The 21,880-nt window shown below is 45.4% G+C and overlaps 2 protein-coding genes across 3 annotated transcripts; both read right to left on the minus strand.

Annotated features, from left to right (window-relative positions):
- Positions 1-1,160: 1,160 nt before the first annotated feature.
- On the minus strand, positions 1,161-6,886 carry swi5 (SWI5 homologous recombination repair protein). Of its 2 annotated transcripts, none has more exons than XM_069183258.1 (5): positions 5,682-6,302; positions 5,137-5,185; positions 4,184-4,305; positions 3,662-3,756; positions 1,161-1,905 (listed from the first exon to the last, which is right to left on the minus strand). In XM_069183258.1, exons 1-5 carry the CDS (start codon positions 5,699-5,701, stop codon positions 1,841-1,843), a joined length of 351 nt encoding a protein of 116 aa, XP_069039359.1. In that variant the 5' UTR covers positions 5,702-6,302; the 3' UTR covers positions 1,161-1,840. The 2 variants fall into 2 exon arrangements, with proteins under 2 accessions (XP_069039359.1, XP_069039358.1); XM_069183257.1 differs by lacking the exon at positions 5,682-6,302 and adding an exon at positions 6,636-6,886 and having other exon boundaries at positions 1,163-1,905.
- Positions 6,887-11,270: 4,384 nt separating this feature from the next.
- On the minus strand, positions 11,271-20,599 carry mymk (myomaker, myoblast fusion factor). The gene is made up of 6 exons (XM_006640523.3): positions 17,753-20,599; positions 16,130-16,244; positions 15,573-15,721; positions 14,022-14,138; positions 12,895-13,035; positions 11,271-11,784 (listed from the first exon to the last, which is right to left on the minus strand). The coding sequence occupies exons 1-6, from the start codon at positions 17,885-17,887 to the stop codon at positions 11,662-11,664; spliced, it is 780 nt and encodes a 259-aa protein (XP_006640586.2). The 5' UTR covers positions 17,888-20,599; the 3' UTR covers positions 11,271-11,661.
- Between the last annotated feature and the right edge of the window lie 1,281 nt (positions 20,600-21,880).

Below are 21,880 nucleotides of genomic sequence, written 5' to 3' on the forward strand. Positions count from 1 at the left end.
CTATTATTATTATTATTATTATTATTATTATTATTATTATTAAGGCTTCAACAACAGTGTCTAGCAGAGCACCCTGTCCACTTTCGCTCACGGCTGTTTCCCAGCAGGCCTTTGGTGACTCAACTTCCTGCCGGCCAGACTGCCCTGCGCCAGCATTCCTGACATTCCTCCGGAGCCGGGGGGGGGAGCTGGACAGACAGGTTGACGCACAAAGCCTGCAGAGGCGTGTCCGCAGTCGACGGGGCAGCGGACAGGGTGGGCGAAGGTACACCTGTAAACGCTGCGCTCTGGTTCCGAGGGACTAAAGCAGGTTTCAGCGGGTGCGCAATCATTCTGTGAGCCATTCCAAGGAAACGCCCCCTCCCAAAAGAAAAAAAATAATCCTACCAATTCCCAACTCTTCCGAGTTGCCGCAGTTCGAAGTTCATTCTCCGTTTATAACTTGCTGGCCACGAACGTATCGGGGTGACCTTCGTCCTCCGCGTTTCGATTACAGCGCAGATGAGGTCTGTGACCGTCAGCCGTCGCCAAGGAGTCAAAATGGACAGATGATCTGGGGAAGATCTGTTTTCTTAACGTTAGCAGCGATCCAATCCAGCCGTGTTTTCCCCCAGTCCATTTTGTTTTTAAATAAGAGACCCTTTCCAGAAATAGTCTTCAGCTCCCCAGATAGTAAAGACACAACATGCGACTAGTTGACTCTCATTACGCCAGTGGCTCGGAAATTCAGTCACAGTTGGAAAAAAAAAAAAATCACCGTATATTACAATCAACCAGAACCTTGTGCTAATTTACTTCGGAAATAACAGCTTTACAAATGCAAACTGAACGCCGACACCTCCCCAACGTCCCCAAAACCTGTCATGTAACATTATACACCAGCAACCACCTCTCGCATGAACCCCGCCAAATGGGTTCGGGCAAGATTCTCCCCCCCGTTTTAAAAATTAAGCTGAAGACGTCGCGACTCCAGCTCGCCAAGGGCTGTGGAGAGGCGTCCCCCCCCAGAGGGAGCGCCCGCCGGATCCCAGAAATCCACACCCGAACGGAAAAAAGACGTCAACTCCATACCACCGGCATGGCAGGAACCCAGAACGCTCCCGAAACAGGCCCCGCGACATTCGCCGTGATTTCGGTTCTTGTAAAATAATAATAATAATAATAACAATAATAATAACATCGCTTTATTAACCCTTTACAATTTCTTGCATTAGGAATGTGTCTTTGCGCAGACCCCAGCTTGCTCTCCGTGAGACACACAGACAGGGAGAGAAGCTGGGGGTCAACGCAGGGTCAGCCATTTATACAGCGCCCCTGGAGCAGCTGGGGTGAAGGGCCTTGCTCAGGGGCCCAACGGCGTAGGATTCCTCTGCCGGCTGCGGGATTTGAACCGGCAACCTCCCAGCCACAGGTTGCTGGAACCTGAGCCACAAAGCCCCGGCTCCGCCCCAAAAGGACTTGGCAGAAACGGAGGGGAGCTCAGAGGGATAAGGAAGCAGACTTCTGAGCACTGCAGAGTGGAAATCGCCATGCAGAGGGCTCACCCTGCTCCGCAAAACGATACCAGGCATCGGCACCACCCTGATTTCAATCCACGCAAGTGCATACATTTCAATAAACTTTATTAAGCTATTCTCATTACGTGTGGGGGTTCGAGTCCGGGCCGGGGGGGGGGGGGGGGGGCTCTCCGTGGTGTCAACAGGCCTATCTGTTGCCAGTTTGCACATACCAAGGTGATCTTTAAACAGATGCTCCCCCACGATCCGGCGACAGTTTAGCGGAAGGGAGTGCGTGGGGGGGGCGGGGGGCGATGAAGGACCGCCGTCCTGCCAGAGGAGCCTCAGTCGCCCAGGTCCAAACCGAACTCCCCGTACAGATCCTTCGTGGTCACTCCTCGCACCGTTGCTGCAGGAGACAACACGAGAAGGGGTCAGCTGATCTCTGGGGGGTGCTGCCCAGCCACAGAGCGGGACATAAAGTCATCCCTTTAGAGGAAGGGTCATCTAAAGAAGGAGACTTCTTTACACAAAGGGTGGTGGGAGTATGAAACAGGCGCCCCCAGCCATGATGTTAAAGCCCATACCTTGGCTTCTCTCAAGGAATGGCTGGATGGGACCCAGGGATCAACAGCCACAGAGCGGGTCATCTACCCATAGACCGCGCCCCTCACTGGTGGTACCGCGGTATGGTCCAGTAATACTACCGTACGCGACAATGACGCACCACCAGGGGCCGTGGCAACGGCAGAGAGGGCTCTAGGTTGTGCTTTACCATCAATCGGTGAGAGTCACACCACCTGCTGTCGCAATAAAGCCACATCCATCATTCAGGGTCCCAGCCACAGACCGTTCTCCTCCCCGCGCTCTGGCAAGCGGTACCTCTCTGTTAAAGCAGGGACCACCGGGGCTTGAGAACAGCTTCTACCCCACTGCAGTCCGCATCCTCAACAGCTAACTGCACTGCCTCGACTCAATGCACCCCTGCACTCTGCGCCTTTTAATTATTTTACTTGGACTACCATGTAGCTGTATTTTTGCTCACTACCACATGTATATTGTTCTGGTCTACTGCATGTATCAGCACTATTTATTCTGCGCATCGTCGGCTGGACTGTGCATGTCCCGAGACAACACGGCCAAAAAAAATAATTCCAATGTGCATGTACATACTGTAGGGCAATCAACACCCCCACTCTGGGAAAAGAGACCTCTTAAAAAACAAAAAAGGCACTCTAAATGGTGGTCAGCCAGGTTGTTGAAGTGGATACCACGTATGAGCAACAGGCTACGTGGAAGGGCATTTAGAACCCAGACCTGGAGGGACGTCTTTACACAAAGGGTGGTGGGAGTATGAAACAGACGCCCCCAGCCATGATGTTAAAGCCCATACCCTGGCTTCTCTCAAGGAATGGCTGGATGGGACCCAGGGAGCAATTTACTATTAGTAACCTAACAAGCCAGACGGGAGTAACGGCTGCTGTTGTTTGTAACCCATCTTACATTCCCGCATGTTGATTAAAACAGCCTGAGGTCTTTCAAGGAGACGTGTAAATTCTTTCTGCCTGTGATGGAGAGACCCGAATTACAAAGAGGGGGGGGAAAAAGCAACAGATTTCTCATTACACATTTTGTTTTTACAGAATCGAATGCCATCCCTGCCTTGTGGCACTGTGATCTGAAAACCCCAGCTCCAGAGTTAACCTGGGGAGCCGCCTTAAGACGCCGTTCAGCACTTGGATGTGAAACCTAACATCTTGCACAAGATGTGACGAGAGTTACCGTGAGGGGGCGGTATCTGTGCGCGCGGTTCACGGGGACAACCGGGCGCCGAAAACAGCAGATGTGCAGACAGCTGTTCCGCGCTGAATGGATTTTCACCTTGAAATGTGCCAAAAGGAGAGGGACAGGTCTCTTAATTATCTGCTGCAGTCGTGCCAGGCTTTTTCCTGAACGCTGCTCTGTCTTGATTTGTCCCACCGGTTCTGGAATCGCTGAGAGCTGGTGTGTGGGGAGTGTTCTGGCGCATCATCCAGGTGGGGCTGCACACTGGTGGCGGTAGTGGGATCCCCATTACCTGTAAAGTGCTTTGAGTGGAGTGTCCAGAAAAGCACTATATAAGGGTAAGGAATTATTATTATTATTACTGGGAAAATGGATCTCACCCAGTCTGCCCAGCAGCATCTGCCCATTGTCCTTGATGTCGTTGTACTCGTGAAGCAGGTCAATGTGTTTGTCCAGCTCCTCCACAGTCAGCCCCCTGGAGAGCAGCAACACCAGAAAGAAACTGTGTGAGGAACAACAACAACAACAACAACAACAAAAAAACAGACCAGAAAGAGGAAGCTCTTCTGCCAGACCCCCCCCAAAAAAAGAACTCAGAGTTAGTTCCCTTGGTCTACCAGTGTAACAGATTTAGAACAGTGAAATATCTGGTTGCTTCTCCCCAGACTGATCAAAAGCATCAATATCCCCCCCGTAAAATAGTGATCACAATATAAAAGTTATGTACAATATATTAAATGAGGTCTTACTAGTGCTTTGGAGTTTTAAAGTAACATCCCTCATTATAAAGACTACATTTGGGATATATACTGTATATATCAAATATATAGATTTTTCATTCTTGATCGCCATCAAATCCCGAAATTCTCCGTGCCTCAAATCCCGAACACAAGTCTGCTCACTCGGTCTGCAACTGAGCTATTTCGGAATCCAGCTCCTGTAGCCTCTTCTTCAGGCCCTCCACCTCCTCTTCCACGCTGGACTGGCCGGCTGCCGGACAGCGGGGAGTGGACCGACTCTGCAGCTGAGTCCAGAGAGACAGAGACAGATGCCCAACGCAGAATCACTTGGATGCCAAAGGAAATGAGCTACAGTACCAATGCTCTTATAGAGCTCAGTAATGCACTAAACCAGAGCTCTCCAGTCCTACACAGTCACATAAAATATTTAAAGTCCCCCTTAGTTTTCCACTTAAGCGTTCTCTGACTTTAGGGTGTTGACCTTTAATAGACCAGCCAAATGCACTGAAGTCGATAGAGTGGTTAAGCAGAAAGGTATCCATGTGTTATACAGGAGGTATTTAGTATATAAGCCTTTAAGATGATATAACATAAAATAAAGGATTTTGCCCAATTCTTAAGGAAGTATGGACTGTAAACTTAATTTAAATAACATGCAAGGATTCAAAATCAGGAAAACAAAAATCACATTTTCAGTCTTATCAGTATACAACAATTCAAAATCCACAGCAGATATTATCCTTTGACAAAGTAAAAGATGAATGAGGAGGGGATTTAAGCTTTTAGATTTTTAATTTTAGTAACCCTAATTGGTCAGGATTCAAGGAAGGAGTTTCCTCAGGGGTTGGTGAAACAGCATTCCTCCTTCACCCACATGTGTTATTTAGGAAACGGTATCGTAGAAAGCTATTTAAAAAGCTGGATTACAGTCTGCCACTAAATTACTGACTTGAAACTTCACATCTCTCCCTGACTCTCACGTTTGAACTAAGAAACATCGCCGACTAGTTGACAGGAGCGGACATTGCAGTTAACAAAAAAGGACAATGCAGTTAGATCGTGTAACTGTAAAAACGTTTTCTTTAAGAAATCGCAAATAAAGGAGAATTACTTACAGGCGATTTAAAAGCCGAGTTCAGCCTCTCTGATGCTGCAAAGGGTGTCCTAAACAACGTTTAACAAATATATTATTCCTATACAGATCGTAATGCAATTAAAACACATTTGCATGTTCAGGACTGTATACTAGATTCTGAAAGTAAAGTAGTACCTTCTTAGGAAAAACAATGGCTATAAAATGTTTCAGTTGTATTTTTAAAGCAGGGGATATTCACCTGCCAGTCAATAATATTATTTAATTGTTGGTTAATTCACAATTTGAATTTTAAAAACATCAATCCGACTGTCAGCTGGCAGATACACAAACACTATATTTATCCACAGCAAAGGATATGAAAACAGCGTATTAAAACGATTTCACAACACTCCTTGATATAAACACAAACCACTTAACCCTTAAGAAAACGTGCAGCACATTATTCCAAAAGCTACCTCAGCAGTAGCTCTTAAAACACTTACAGAATGCAGATACAATACAGAATTTCTTCTGAGGTACACTAAAAAGAACTCAAAACCAGGGGAGAAAGATGATCTTATTTACTTCCGATTCTGCCGAGGCATCCTCTGGGTGAAAGTGCGCACAGCACCACCGATGAAGGGGTTGCACTGATTGGCGTCGTTCTGTTCTTGTTTTGAGAAATTTAAAACCCCCAAAAAAAGGGTTCACAGAGTCAAGTGCAGGCGTTTGAGGCCAGACAGCGCACAGCTACAGCACATAAAACCCACAGCACGAGTGATCGTCAATTATGTCGTGCGTGCAGATACATCTAAACTCTCCATCCGCGATCAGAAAACTTTATTTCTTGAAAACAACCGGTTGACTCACTAGGGGCATCACTTTATGGTACAGTAACACTACCATGCATGACAAGAGACGCGCTACAAAGGGCTGTGGCAACGGCACAGAGGATTACAGGATGCGACTGACCATCGATCGGTGAGATCCACACCATCCGCTGTCGCAAAAAAAAGTTTCCAAGAACAGCTTCTACTCCTCTGCGGTATGCATCCTTAACAGCAACGCCTCAGACTCCGACTCAATCCACCTCTGCACTTTTTACACGGTCTACCATGGGTCTTTTTTCAGTACTGCATACAAACTGCTTGTTTTTATTTAAGTTTGTAATCTACTGCCTATATCGCGCGAATAAGAACCCCAGTGTAGTTCAGGTGGGCAGCTGCGTCAGCTTGCGTAGGCTGCAAAGGAACAAGTAACAGGTTTATTCCCTGCTGAAAAGAGGAATTCCATGCATGGAATAAACCTATTACTTGCTCCTTCAGAATCCCAATGTACGTGTAGTTATGATAATAAGCCCCTCTACGACTCTATTAACAGCAGAGGCCATAAATAACCTTAACTTCAGATTGTATGAACTCGAACTCACCGATGGAGTTTCAGTGTAAGAGCCCAGGGCCTAATCGCGACTCCACCATGTCGCAACCTACATATAACTGGAAAACAAATTTGAAACACGCAGTGTAACATATTACCTACCTTCTGCGCTTTCCTCCAGCTGACGAACCACAAACCGTTCTCCTCGGAGTGGTGTCATTAGACAACTCCTTGACATCTGGAGTAGACATCTCTTCTGAAGCCATAGCACTGCAGAGGGAGTAGTGATAACAGCGATCTTCTGCCTTCAATGAACCGTTTTGGATTTCCAGTTCAACCCCCCCAGACGGAGGCGGCTTCTCGCTACTCAAACCCCCCGCTCTCGATGAACCCGGAACACGGAGACAGACCCGCGAACGGATACCCCACTAGGACAAACCGCACGAAGGCTTGCCGACACAGAAAGCGAAGAACCAATTCCATCGACTCTTTTTCGGTAGCTGTGAAAGTAATGACGACTTTCATCATTATTTAGGACGTCTTGTACAAAAACAATAGAAAAACAAAAACCACAACAACAACAACAACAACAATAATAATAATAATAATAATAATAATAATAATAATAATAAACACCACTAGTACTGCCATCTGGTCATGTACTTAACGTTTCATAATAGAGATCTATACTTAAGTATGATTTAGGGTTTTTCTTAATTATCTACAAAGGAAAAAATTCAGGCGCTCAGAAAAAACACGAAAAAATTAAAAACAGACAAATCGTTGTAGCTGTAAGCCGTCAGCAGGTGGCGCCACAGAACCACGACAGCTTTGCCACGGGACTTGTCACACGATTGAAAGTGTCGAGGCTGAGGAAAATGCATACCTATCGAGAGGATATCCAGATATTGGATAGTGGATAGATATTCGACCTCCATCCATTTTCTAACAGCTTTATTCAATACCATGTCACAGGGGAGCCAGGTACTGCCCTAGAGGGTAATGTGGGCAGGCTGGGATACACCCTAGACGGGACGCCAGGCCATAACTGGACACACACAGACAGAGACACCAGGGCCAATTTTTTCCAGAAGCCAATTAACCACTGTGGGAGGAAACTCCAACAAACTCCAAAACACAACAAACGCAGGGGGAACATGCAAACTCCATACAGATTTTTTTTCCTGGGTCAGTTTAGGTCAAAATCATCTCCCCTCAACAATTCTCCAGGACACATAGCTGTAGATGTAAAGATGAAAACGGCCACATATCGGAAATGTGCCTCAAAGCCCCACTAAATCTTTGCGCTTACTGGCATGGGGCGTTTTATAAATTCAAATAAAACATGACAGCAGATTTTAGTTCTGCCCAACCAGCTTGGTCACAAATACAGATTACGTCAACCGTAAGATCCCTTGTAACGGCCTCCCTTCTGAAACCAGCGAGTGTAGCCACACACAGGGCGCTGATGATAGTATCACAGGCACCAGGAATCGAAGCAAAGATGAGTCAGAGCAGGATATACTGTACAACAGGGCCGGCCTGGCAGTAATTTCATTTTGCGCGTGTCCCCCCCCCAAACATGTTATTGAGACCAAGGATGCGCTCGTAATGTTGTCACCAGCCTTGATCAGTTCGTTCAAGTTTATTTCGGTACAGCAAGTACTGAGATTGCTTGTGATTGCTCAGCTCCCAGTGTGAGAATCACTCTACGTTCTAAAATGCTACTGTGCAGTCCCTCCTCCAAGACTTCCCTCTGATCAAGACTCACCTGTTGGGGCTCCGATGGTCAGATCGAGGCTGACCAATGCAGCCGTCTGTGCTGTGGCTTTTAACATTAGCCCTATACAATTTCTTGCATTAGGAATGAGTCTTTTCGCAGACCCCAGCTTGCTCTCCATGAGACACACAGACAGGGAGAGAAGCTGGGGGTCAGAGCGCAGGGTCAGCCATTCTTCAGTGGCCCCTGGAGCAGTTCGGGCGAAGGGCCTTGCTCAGGGGTCCAGCAGAGTAGGATTCCTCTGCCGGCTGCGGGATTTGAACCGGCAACCCCTCCGCTCCGCTTTTTACAAGCTGAACCAGCTGGTTGCTGGCTTATCTGGACCAATGTAACGGAGACGCTGAAAGAAACCTGCAGACACACTGGCCACCCCTAGGACCAAGACTGGACAGCAATGGCCCAGACTGTACAATTCATCATTGCAGTTTCAGTAGCTGACCTTGCCACTCTGCCCTCTGGATTGTTTTATTTGCTGATACTGTGCAGTCCATTAACTGTCTGTTGCCTTGAACTAAGGCAGCAGCTGAATAACTTGAGCCGATTCTCAACTGGACTGGATCTGGGGCTCCAACAAATTGCTCTTATAAGTCACAGGGCCACTATCTAGCTGGGGGGGGGGGGGGTCTTTCTCCCATTTTATACTAGGCTGCTTCCACCCTAAATAAGAGCAGTGGGGAGAAAATAAGACCAGAGCCGCTTGTTATTCAGCAGGAAGCCCACATTTTTTAACATCTACCAAGTGCCAGAAGTACACCTTCAAACTTCTCCGGTCTCGGCCCGTCGCTGGGCGGTCACGTGATCCGCGCCCTGCGCCGCAGGTCCGAGCTCGCGGGGGGCGGCTCCAGCCCAGACTCCGGCCCGGGAAGGGGCGAAGGGGGAGGCAGAGAACGTCGTCGCAACCACGAGGCAATAAAAGTCTCGCGTTTCAGCCCCCGGCTCTGAAATGAGAAAAACAGCAGGGCCCCGAGAGACAGAGAGAGAGAGAACATCCTTTTTCGGCAGCGAGTCACGAGGCCGCCAGACTCCCCCAGACAAAAACACCTTCGTCTTCCACGAAAGGAGCCCGAGGGGACTGGCTGGGAATCAAAAAGCCCTTTGTGGACCTGAGAGTTCACGTTAAGCTGGAGACTGTTTTGTCTAAGTCCTGCTGCACGTGTCTGCAGTCTTTAGCAAGTGCCTGGAACCAGGAATAAAAAGTGCCATTATCTGACCTTATTTTTTTGCAGAGGATATCCTGTTCAATTACAAGCAGAGCGCAGGCTGCATTTTCCACACAGGATCCCCAGCAATCGCTCGGCTATGCACCTCGAAACCCCCCCCCCAACCCCCAAAAGTGACCCATAAACCTCAGCATGAAGCGAAACAGATGACCACTCCCGGTTGTGCAGTGTGTGCTTTCATTCCTAGAAAGAGCGATGCTGCAGGGTTTTCTTTTTTTTTTTTTTGAAAGGGGCTGCTTCTCTCGTCAGGCCGGGCTGTTAATCCAAGAGGTTTCCACCCAGAAGTCAACACAGAACGCAAACGCAACTGTTAACAGCCATTTGAGTGAGGGGTCGTGGAAGTAAAAAAAATAAAATAAAACCAGCCCGCTTGAATGCCCTCTTCGCAGGGCAGGGATTAAATGATGGGGTGGTAAATCATTTACACTAATATCGAATGTTGCCATTCCACCTTCCTGAGGAACACTGTGTACCCCACAGTGATTCCTTGCCACCCTTACTGACAACAGTGTCTACTCTTAAATCGCCAACGATTCAGCCCATAGCCAATTGCCAGGAGGTGTACACTAATTAGCTGTCACGCCCTAAATGCCCCATGAAGAACCCCCTGTATTTTCGTTTCCAAAAACTGTTTCTCTAAAGCGCACCACTGCACTGAAACACTCACTTTCTCCCTCCCAGGTTGTATCAGTTCAGTCCAAATTCTGTAATATATACACAAAACACAAGAAGGTCACACTACAAGACTTGGGAGAACATCTGCTCTAAGCTGCTGCAGAATCCATTTCTTTGCATTGATTTAAAACAGCTCCTAACCAATGGCGGTCTGATGCGTCGGGAACTTAACTTTCGCTAGAAGACAGCAAACTTTCTTCTAAAATTTCAACGTGGTGCATTTTGGGGTTGGCCCAAGTTTCACATCTCCTGGAGACATGTCAAAATAAGTTTCAATAAGTTGACGTCTAGGAATCAAAGTTTTGGAGACTGATTACTTTTACGTTTTAAAGAATGAGTATAACTCTTTGCAGCTTAAAGAAGTTACCTAGGAGTACTTCTCTGTGCTTTCTAGCACTCTCAGAATTATTCAGCTGTTCAAACTTTTGTCTTCTGGTATGTAACATGAATTAATTAGAACAGAAATTGTAAGCATGCAGTGAAATATCACACAAGGCTGCATTCAACTTCACTGGTAGCAATTTTAATGTTTCACATTATTTAGATTACAAAACCAATACAAGTCTTAATAATAAATTAATATTTACATTACGGTATTTTACAAAGCCAAAAACGATATTATATACCTGTTATATACAATAGAAAAATCAGGTCATGGGTAATACGCTTACATTCACACCTACAGTACAAGGCTTTGGCAAGAAAATATTAATAAGTACATTTTTGGAGGTCTTAAAGCGCATTTGGAATAATAGGTTTTATGACTAAAGAACTGGAGAGGATTCAATTTCACAAACAGGGCTTTGCAAAACACTGAAAACGAATGTTTGACAATCAGCCTGGGATTTGGAATAAAATACTTAAGTATTTCTTTTACTGTGCGCACATCACAAGTTCGAAAACACGGAGATGGCTCGCATCCAGCAGTTTACTGCCAAGTGCTCATTTATTTTACAACACGGTGAAAATCTGTTATTTATTTTGAAAAAAGAAATGTTTTTTAAGGTTCTTGCCCTGACACTAACACATACCAGCACTGTTTGGGGGGGCGGGAGGGGGGAATCATGCATTCTCATTTCAGGGTGCAGGTTTCAACTTTAAGCACTTTAAAATAATTTCTTCCCCCCAAAATTCCTCGGCACAAGAGCACCCAAAGGCAGATTCCGCAGGGCTCCAAAGTGCCCTCTTTTTTTTTGTGTGCCAAAGACACGTTGCCAAGCTTAACTGGGCGCTGTATTCTGGCCAGTTTAAAATAAGGTCTTTCAATGAGGTTTTGCTTTTATTTCAAAAGGAAGCACTGGTCTTTGGATGCTCTTTCACAAAGGGACGAGTGTAATTTAACATGCGGTATTGAGCCTTGTAGAGCACAGAGGAGGCCCAAGACAGCTGACTGCTGGGATACTGTCGCTCTCTCAGACTTGCCACCCAGCGAGCCGACTCTGCTACGGCAGGGCCAGAGTCTGCTCTTGCCCTCTAACCCTCCAACCTTCCATTTCCTGGAGTCTGCGGCCACTTATTTGGATGCCGGCTGGGGACGGGTCACTGGGAGGCCCCGGTCACAGGCCCTCATCCAGGGAGCTTTGATGGACGGTTTCCAAATTGAACGAACCTTGTCTCTCACTGCTGGCTTGGTGACCTGAAACACACAGCAACATGGGTAACGGCTGGCACCCATCACTGGCGTACACCGCCAACGTCCATCGGGCCCAGGGGCGACGGCGCAAGAGTTGGGAGGCATGCTGCCCAGCTTTCGAGTCAAGGGGGCCAGATCTGGATCAGAGCTGGTGCTACAGACGAAAGTCTACCGTACTGGCAGGAGCTGCTTCGTGGTTTCATTATCTTTATGGTCTGAGCTGGCGACTGGAAAGCCAGCAGTTACAATGATGTTGCTGATCTGCGGGTATTCCGACGATGATGGATCCAAGCCATTAATATTAATTTGCCTGATGCATTTATCCAAACTAATCATCCACACATACCTACTGTATCTGTACCCATTTATACCCATCCTGGGTGTTTATGTGACGAGTTCTCAGTTCCAGCCCTAAAGACGACAGTACTGATTAAAATCTTGCCCTGGCTTACCGGGTGTGTGTGGTAAAAAAAACACATTCTAAACTGCAGCTGGTGACGCATTTTTTTCTGCACTACAAACCAGCCTCGTTTTGGAACGTGATACTATATTTTCAACGTGTAGCGCCCTGAAAACGAAACATTCCTTCTCCATAAGTTACATTAGGTCTGGAAAAAAGCAGAAATCCAACTCATCCACCCATCGCAAATTCCAGACAGGTCAACAATTGATGGCCGTTTTCCTTTTACCGGAGACTACTTGCATCTGCTCAGTGGAAACCTGCCACCAAACACTGGAATAAGCCTGGAATAAGGACTAGCAAGCTGGTCAGCCTTGTGATTTAATGCAGGCCTTTGTCTCTTGTACTTTAGCTGGAGATGATAAATCTTTTCCTTTAATCGTTACGGGGAAACAAATATGAAAAAAACAAAGGTCAACCATAGCATTTATGCCATCGGTTTGTCCCACTTCGGAATAAACAGGCTCATCGAGACATCCGCCCCACAGTTTGAATGGATCAGTTGAAAAAGAGCAATAAATCCCTTGAAAAATATTTTAAACCGAAGTGAGATACAGGCAGGTGTTTTTGCAAAGCACAAGCTGTGCCTAGGGTTCTCAATACAGGGGGATCAACTCCTGTCCCGTGGTGATAGAAAAAAAAGGACTTCATACACAGCAGCAGAGGGTGTAGCAGTCCAGCTTAGCTGCATTTCTGCCGTTTCCTCCCAGCCGGTTGCTCTTCGGCAGGATGAGGATGAACGCTATGGCCAAAGCAAGGTGGTAGAAGCTGTGGACGTAGGCGTAGTCCCATTCCTGCCGAAAGAGAAGAGCACACAGCAACTGAGACGTGGGGTTTGTTAGTGGGGGGGGGGGGGCTGATTAATTCTATGGGATCGTTCTGCACCGGCCATCTGGAGACAGAGGGCGGATCCACTGCGATGCACTGCAGCAGTGGGAGAAAGGGTGATCCAGGTGAGCAACCACTGGAAACCCCCTGCTTCCCGATTTTGAATAAAACATAAGCTGACCAGCCGTCTTCTCCCACCCGGTCAGGTGATTGGCAGGTTTTCCCCCCCACAGCCTCCTGGGTAATGTAGTTCAGACAAGAGCCGCCATCTTGTCTGGACTTGCCATCTCCAGGCACAAAATTTACCATGTTGAACTCTCTTGGCTAAGGAATCAGTCTCTGTCACACAAATTCATCTCGTTGTACATTGAAAACAATACCACAAATTATTATAAAATACAACAATTATTCTAAAATAATAATAATAAGCACCTAAAATGATATCTTTCTTACAAAGTGCAAGACAACCGTATCTTTCATTGTGAGTTCAATTCATAGGTTAACTGTGGTGTTTGTTTCTTATAAATACGTAGCAAAACCCAAAGCAAGCCAGAACAAAAAACAAAGCTTCATTTGAAGTCATCTGCCAACAAGCACGGAAAAAAAATTCGGATTAAACTCGGATGTTTATAAAAACCAACCAAGAAAAAAAAAACCCTTCAGGGATTTGAATTCCGAAATCCACAGCCTCCCTTTAGAGAGCATTAAGTAAGGCATATTTTAAGGAGAGCTTCAAGAGTCTTATACTGACTTGTAAAGTAAAATGGAAAAAGGTGTAAATTAATTAGAATAGTGTTCATGTCGACTTTTTCACACCTTTTTTCGCCAGTTTCTCTGAGCAAACGGGAAAGGTACAACTGCGGGACACTATTACAGGAGAGAAGGCTATATGGAACAGGGCCGACTGAGAAAACCTGGGAAGCTCTTTGGGAAAGGGGTGAGCTCGCTGTACCTCGAAGTAGAACTTGAGCATGAGGGCCAGCGCCCCGAAACAGAACCCTGGACCCACTTGCTGGGTGTAGACACTCTTCTCTGGATACAGGCCTTTTTTTTCCTTCATCTTCTGGAGCTGGGAAACAAAAATAAAGACAACGCTCGAGAGTTTCCAAAGAGCCAGCTGCTTGGCTATTCCAGCTCTTCTTCCCTTTCCTTCCTGCCAGCAGGACTGTTTTGTTATGCTCCACTGAGGGAAAACCAGCAGCAACGTTTCAGGTAACCAAGTTTCTTTCCTGTCTTATACGGTATAATATGGGAGGCTTTTTATTTCCAGACAATACACTGGAGACACTGAAGATAATGATGGTCATACAGAAGGCCCTCTGCACACCTACTGGCTGGACAAAGAACTGACTTCACAAAGAGGCCACCTGTAACTCCCGGGTGTCTTAAAACGGGGAGACCACAGGTCAAGCCCCAAGATCCGGTCCAGATGTTTCCAGTTTGAACCTGGGGCATGTCAGTAGCTGGGGGCCTCTTGGCTCCCAGCAAAACGGCAAACCCTGCAAGCAGGAAGTGACATCAGCAGCCGATGCTCCCCACTCCTCCAATTGCTGCAAACTCACCTGTCAGGCAGCCCCAGTCTCGCAACCTTCTCTTACACTACGGCAGGGGGAGCCATAAGGTCAAGTCCTAAGCTAGTGGCAGGTCCGGATTGCATACTTACAAAATAACAGAACTGACAATTCCTACATTTAAAAAAAAAAAGAAACTAGAATTGAGATGTCTAAGCAAGATGTTTCAGCACTTGGAAGACAAAACACTGCAGTTTGTGCACTATTTATTCTTGGTACCTAATACTTAATCAGCCATAATGTTATCTACAAATAGATACTTAAAAAAAAAGATAATAGAATAATAGAATGCAATTATTTTTTTGGTAGTAGTTTCTTTTCCTTTTTAATTGCAGACATTTTTCATCAGGGATTGAGGTACAGAGACAGATTTTATAGACTCAAGCTCACCAAAACGTTATGAAAAGCACAACGCAAGCAGTTATTTTCATAAACAAGAGCGAAAGGCGCCAAGTATCTTTTTACTTCACATACAGAAATAAACTGGGCTAATGAGCTCTGGCAGGGCTCTATTTGACAAGTGGTGAGATAATGGATTTCAGGTCACACATTTTTCAGGCACTTCTCAAAAAAGGCTGCTAAAATAATTAAAAGAGGTGTCGATGACAGAAAACATTAAACATGTGGAAATATTTATTGAGGGGGGAAAAAATGAACTGTGTTTAGCTACCATAATGTTTTATAAACTCTTTTGTAACAGAAAAGAAAAGGAATAAAAAGACATCTCTCAGCCTCATTGAATCGCAGCAGCATACTGTACCTTACAAATAATAAAATATTTCTTGGTTAATGATTTCTATTTTCAACAGACGTATTCTATTGTTATAATGGAGACAAAACTTTAGATGATGTTTAGCTATGAAAAGGTTGTTTTGAGGCTCGTCCATGAAAGGTGCTGGCAATCAAGGATCAGTACAGAAATGCTTTCATACCCATTTGACTGTAATCATCAGTACAGCTGTCCCAATGGGTCCGGAGTAAACTCCATAGCCCCAGCGGTCTTGGTAGATGCGGACTGCACTCGTGAGGATCCCAAACATGGTGAGAGACGATCTCTTGGGCTCGTCAAAGTCTCCCAGAGCTTCACAGATCAAACAGATTTTAAATTCACACAGAGAACACACATCTCTGCATTTCCATATGAACATAGAAATACAGGTACTGGGACTCAAAGATGGGTTGTCACCACCTTGGGCAAGCACACTTCAGTATGGATCAGACCCACTCGCAAGGGGAGTTATCTTCTTTTGTGCCTTCTCAGGTCGCCAGCAGGGGTCACTAAAACCCTACTTCATTCCGGTCTGATGTTAATACCTGGATGGCTCATTTAGTTGGATTTAAAAGCTGTATCCCCTGTTCTGTGAATACAACTATAAATTTCAGTAAATAATGCTGAATTATTTAAATGACATTGCTCTGTTCAAGGGAAAATACAGTTTTATAGTCCTATTTTAAATCATACCAAATTGGACGTGAGCAAGACACTTACCTATAAGAGTAACCCACATTGCGATGGCTGTCCCATAGACACTGAAGTATTCCAGTATCTCGTACTTCATAAAGCACAGGATGGTCAATCCTGGGCCATCGCATGCATGGTAGATCTTAAAAAGAAGGCACAAGGTGTGCATATGAAGAACCATCATCAGAGATGAAGAAAGTAACAAAGAAACAATACAAGGTCCTTTATGGCTCATTCATCTCATATGAGAACAATTTTATCCCCCCAAAAACAGCAACAATTCCTTTATCATGCTATCAACCAAGGTACACAGCTAGATGGGTACTTTGCAAGCAAAAGCAAACCTTCCCATGACTGGAACTGTGAGGAGTCCCTGGATGTTACTAATTCTCTACACGGTGCTGTTACCCCGTTTTTGCTGCTGTGTGAACTGGGTAAAAGTACTTTTGGACGAGGATATAACTGGTGTCAAGAATAACAAGACATGTAGGTTCAACACCAACACAGCTGACTGCTTATCAGGCTGATGAAGTGTGACCAAACGTTGTTGTGACTTCTTCTTCATTTTCATTAATTCTTCCAATACAGTACATAAGCCGCTAATATGTATTGGTGCTGCACCTTCATTTTTATTTTTCTGGACATCGCAGGGATATTTTTCAGATAAACATGTCCCAGGGACAATGCCCATTTATGCCACTGAATAATTCTAGTAGGATCTAGTGCTCGATCCACTGCACTATGCTGTCCCTGCACATTGCTAATGATGAAGCTGTTGCTCTAGTAGATCTAACTGTGGTCTAAAAGTCAATGAACACAAAGCTGAAATAGTTTGTTTCTTTCACACCTGTCACTAACGCATTCCATTCCAACACTGGCCCAGGTCAGCTGTTCCTTCAAGGAAAAACCCCCAATGCAGCTTGTCTGCATCTTAAACCGCTTGGGTTGACTTCAGCTACATATGTTTCAAGGCGCAGAGAAGCAACAGAGGTCAGACGTTTGCTTCAGAACCTTTATCGAAGGCTGTCCTGTTAAGTTCCAAGATATACAGTGGAATATCATTCGCATCTGGGCACGAAGAACCAACAGTTAAAAGGTTCTGGGGAGTTTTGCACTCAAGCTATTTTCTTCATCTTTAAGGTACAGTCTGCTGCTTCCAAAAGAATTAGGAAACCACAGTGAACTTTCTAAAATAACCGCAAATGGCTTTCTGACTTTAGACCCACCCTATTTTATACCCATAAACAACATTGAAAGAAAGCTAGGGTCAGGAGACACTCATTTAATATCCCCAATGACTATACTTACAATTAATTTTGATTCTTTAGAACAAAACAGGTGCTTACATATTACGATCGCAACAACGATGATTAACACAGAGAATAATATTTTTGCAGTTATGATTTAACACATCTTAAAATCCCACAGCGTGCCCATTCTCCCCCCCACCCCTCCCCAAAAGACTGATTCGTACCAGGGTAAATCGGAAATATCAGGAGCGCAACCAATCACAACATCACAATCACAGTAGAGCCCAGTTAGAATAGTTTTAGCTAGAATCCATCACTTTTGCGGACCAACCCAAGCTGGAGTTGACCACGAGCGAGGCATGCCCGCTGTCAAAGTCAGGGCAGACAAAGGGATCCTTACCGCAGCGAAGAACATGGTGAAGAAATAAACCATCGCCTCCATGTGGAACCCACGTTTGGCGGCCACGCTGATGGCGGGCATAAAGGCAAGACTGCTGACAGTGGGCAGCAACATCTTGGCAATAACCGAACCCATCCTGGGTGAATTACAGTACCTCGGGTCTTGACAAGGCTTTCTACAGAGTGCTCAATGGATGAAGCACTGGAGAGAAACTGAAGACTGGGGACAGGCTTCTTCTGGGATGTCAGTGAGTGGGCTACAACAGCTGTGTCAGGGAGCCCTTTAAAATTTAAACGTCTGATCCCTTATATGCAGTGCCATCGGGGCTGAAGCAGCTGTTTGTAGGCTGCCAGCATCGAGCACTCCCTTTAAAGATTTTTCAGCTTAGGAATTCCAGGACTCAGAACAGATAAACTGAGTTTTGAAAGCAGAGGAAATAGGTTTACATGAAAAAGTTATACTTATACCGGGATGCTTGATGCTTCCACAATATATACACATTTCTATTATCAAAAATATTGCACATTTTCTAAAAGGTGTTTTGATCATTTGTTGTTGATGTTTTATACTGATGGTTTCGTCTGCCTGAGTTAAGTCACTTCCATTAAGGAGCATGTGTGAAACCCCAGCCTGGTCTTTTCTGCATTGCCCAGTAGTGCTTCGTTCAATTTGAACGGACTTGAAGTTGTTAGCTCACTGTACATGAAAAGTAATGGATATGTTCCTTCCATTTCTCCGCAGGATTCTGCGTCAAGACTCACAACACAAGCTCCGAGTACCAGATGCGCCAAGTTTTGTGTCTTAGTTGGGGATTCTCAGTGGATACGCAATTGGATTCATAGCTCCCACAGGTAAGAGTGAAGCAGGAAAACATCTGAGATGGATTAAGCTCTTGCCAGAACCCACTATGTAGCTCGGTGAGGACAGGATGCTTACGGAGTGAAAAGAAACGTAGCTGGGAAGAGCTCAGGTTGATCCTCACACATTTTAAAACCTCAGGAGAAGCCAACATCTACTGCAGAATGAAGCCATCCCACTAGCGAAAGCAGAGGCAGCACCTGGCCACAACACAGATCGATTTAGGGACTGTCAATGTACTAGAAAAAGCTTTTCAAAAGCTTTTAAGAGAAGTTGTGGAACTACCAGGGATGCTGTAACAAAGCAATAACTATGGCCATTTTTCCAAATGGAACTTTTCAAACTCTGACACAGCCTCAATAAAATGTCAATTGTTTTTGCACCTACAAAATCTGTCGTTCTGAAAACAGTTTGGAGTTCTTCAAATCCTCGAAGGCGAGGAGAGTCTGCTGGTGCCTGGAGCACTGCAGCTGTCTGTGACTGGGCCTTTCGCTGTCCTGCTCAGCTGTCCCACCTGTTTCTGCGAGCACAACCAGCACAGAAACAAAGGGCCCCTCTGTCCGAAATGCAGAATTCGTTGCTGCGTAATACGATCTCCCAGGAAGACCACACCTACGTCACTTGTGAGCTCGGCTGGGAAGACAAAAGCAGCAGAAAGGGAGTTTCTAATTCTGTTTACAAAGTTGTGCGTCTTTGAGCACTGGAATGTGGACACAAGTATCTGCTGGGGTCGAAAACCGGGATGAGCTAATTTTAAGTGCTCGGATGGATCCCTGGCAGAGAAAGCAGTGGGGAAGGTGAAAGGGAATTTCTTTCTCCACTCTCCAAGACCATCAATCGTAATTGTACTTTCAAGGGTTGCTGGTCAAAGGGCAGTTTAAACTGCCTACAGCCAAGGGTCACTAGCAGTTTACGTTATCCTCAAAGGCGATCTAATCTAAACCCCGTCATCCCTGTTGCATTTTCTTTCATGTTTGCAAAATTTAGCAGAACTGAAAAGCACTTTCCGTCAGAAGCAGGAAAAGCCAACTGGCGTGACATTTCAGCGGCACACCAGACGTTTCCTTCCTGAAGAAGCCGTACGACAAATTCCCACCTTAAAAAGCAGCGTTATTTCAGGATAACTGTGTGCAAGGGAAATTGTGCAGAAGAACAGCAGACTCTTCTACTTTTCCAGAGCAATGCAGATGGTGAGGAGTCTGGCACGATATCCAAGCGTGGAACGAAGGCCTCAAGACAAAACGTCCTTTGAGGTGCATCTTACTCTCCATTTAGGAAGTCCAGCGCACGTGCGAGGGATGATTTGTTCGAAACGCCAACGGGGGTTGCGGAACGTTGCAGATGAAGAGCAGCAGCGCTCGGTGACCTCCGTGACCAGCTGTAGCAACGCTGCATGGAACCCTTTGGGCCTGTCCAAGAACGAGACTGGGGATGAGAAGCAGGAGGTGCACGGGTAAAATGTAGCAAGGGCACGCAAGTAGCCAACAGCCTTGGCTATGAAAGGAATCCCGACCACACGCCAGCAACTCACCACGAGAGCTGCATCTCACGATTGCTCTCTTTTCTAACTGGGGTAACAGCTGCTGCCCGTGTGGTCAGGACCCAGTCCTGCAGCATAAATGACCTGCATTAGCAATGAAAGATGCACGAATATGGGTTAGTTAAAAATATATCATACATTAAGGGATTTTCTTTCCCAGTCCAAAGACACACAGGTAGGTTAATCCGGGTTTGGGTCAAATTCGTCCTGGTGTGAGTATGTGCGTCTCTGTGTGTCCCGTAACGGACTAGCATACCGTCCAGGGAGTATCTGGGAACGTGCCCACTGCTTGCCCGGAATTGGTTGAAGTGGTTTAGGAGACAGCCGGACGGATTATAGCATTCTCGGAATGTAACCTTTATCCTTACTGATCATGGATGGCAGTCTGTTACACTCTCTCATGCAAATGGGTATTAAGTAGGTCTTACCGTGCTTTTAAAAATTAATAAGATAACTCTAAAATACACAGCAACTCATGTCTGTAAAACTTCAGTAAAATACATTGGTTGGGATCAGAGACCAATCTAATTTCTTCTGATTTTTTGTAAAAGGCTAGATGGCAATATTTTTTAAGACGCTGGCCATCTCTGCTTGGTTGAATTCTGACCTTAAACAGTACTGAGATAACATTAAACTATAGAGGCACTGAACATCAAACGTGCACACGTTAATGAGCCAAAAGTGTTTGTGGCTACAAGTTGGATTCTGACTGCTATCTCAAGTACACTTCTGGATGCCTGAACCACACTGAATACCCAAACTAATCTATACCTACAGCATCCAATCCAACCCAATCTGTACACTCAGAAATTGGTCAGAAGCTGAATTTCTTTAATGGTGAACCACAGTTTTTTTGTGTATCAAACATAACCAGTATAGTAAAATATTAAGAGCATGTTTTTCTTTAAATGTCGATTTTATAGAAAACATTTTTTCTTTATCCATGTAAAGTCAATGTTGTCAGTTTGGCTTTGAACTCACTTGCAAAACGTGATTGCTTTTGTGCTGGAAAAGATCGAAACATTTTTTTCAAGCACACAGGAGGGGGGGGGGGGGAAATTAATTCAATCTAAAAGATCCAGAATTACAGTGATGGCCCTCCTGCATGACTCAACCAATGAATGTAACCGATCGGGGAGTTCGAGTCCGGGTTATACTATCTGTTGTTTGTCAATTGGGACTTTTCAGCCAATTGCGCATTGGTGCTGAGGAGTGTTTCTAAGATGGGTGGGCTTTAGTGCCCCCCTGTGGAACGTGCCTGCAAGGGCTGCCTCCCGTCAATGACTGTGGGCTCCATCGGGGCACACTTCAGAGGACAGCACACACAACCACGTCAGACCTCCAGCCCCTGCACAAGGGCCACAAGCCCAGCGACCCAGCCCGATTAACATCTGGCAATTCCCAAGTTGGAACGCGTAAAAGCCGATTTGAAATTCATGAAAAACTTCATATTCGAAGAGGAATGTGCAGATGCATTCAAAAAAAAAAAGTTTTTTGTTTTTTGCACAGGGGGGGGAACCCTTTTTATTAATAAACTGTGTGTGCGTTTTAAATTCCATTTTTTTAACATTGTGAAGTCAGATTTCTTCTATGCCAACTTGGATTCACCAATTTTTTTTTTTTAATAATACTCTAAACTTATTGAAAATTGTGTCTTGGCTTTGCAGCAACAATTCTTGTTAATACATGGGAGACACGCAGACGTGCTCCACCTACACAGCCCTTTGTCT

Source organism: Lepisosteus oculatus, chromosome 24, assembly GCF_040954835.1.
Source record: "Lepisosteus oculatus isolate fLepOcu1 chromosome 24, fLepOcu1.hap2, whole genome shotgun sequence".
Classification (NCBI taxonomy): Eukaryota; Metazoa; Chordata; class Actinopteri; order Semionotiformes; family Lepisosteidae; genus Lepisosteus; species Lepisosteus oculatus.

Excerpts from the sequence above, each read along its gene's own strand:
- mymk (XM_006640523.3), bottom strand. The coding sequence starts at position 17,887 with ATGGGTTCGGTTATTGCCAAGATGTTGCTGCCCACTGTCAGCAGTCTT. Across the intron at positions 16,245-17,752 it reads TCACCATGTTCTTCGCTGCG|ATCTACCATGCATGCGATGG; the intron begins GTAAGGATCCCT and ends CTTCTTTTTAAG. Across the intron at positions 14,139-15,572 it reads TGATGATTACAGTCAAATGG|CTCCAGAAGATGAAGGAAAA; the intron begins GTATGAAAGCAT and ends TTTGTTTCCCAG.
- swi5 (XM_069183257.1), bottom strand. The coding sequence starts at position 6,739 with ATGGCTTCAGAAGAGATGTCTACTCCAGATGTCAAGGAGTTGTCTAAT. Across the intron at positions 4,306-5,136 it reads ACTCGGCTTTTAAATCGCCT|CTGCAGAGTCGGTCCACTCC; the intron begins GTAAGTAATTCT and ends CTCTGGACTCAG. Across the intron at positions 3,757-4,183 it reads ATAGCTCAGTTGCAGACCGA|GGGGCTGACTGTGGAGGAGC; the intron begins GTGAGCAGACTT and ends GCTGCTCTCCAG.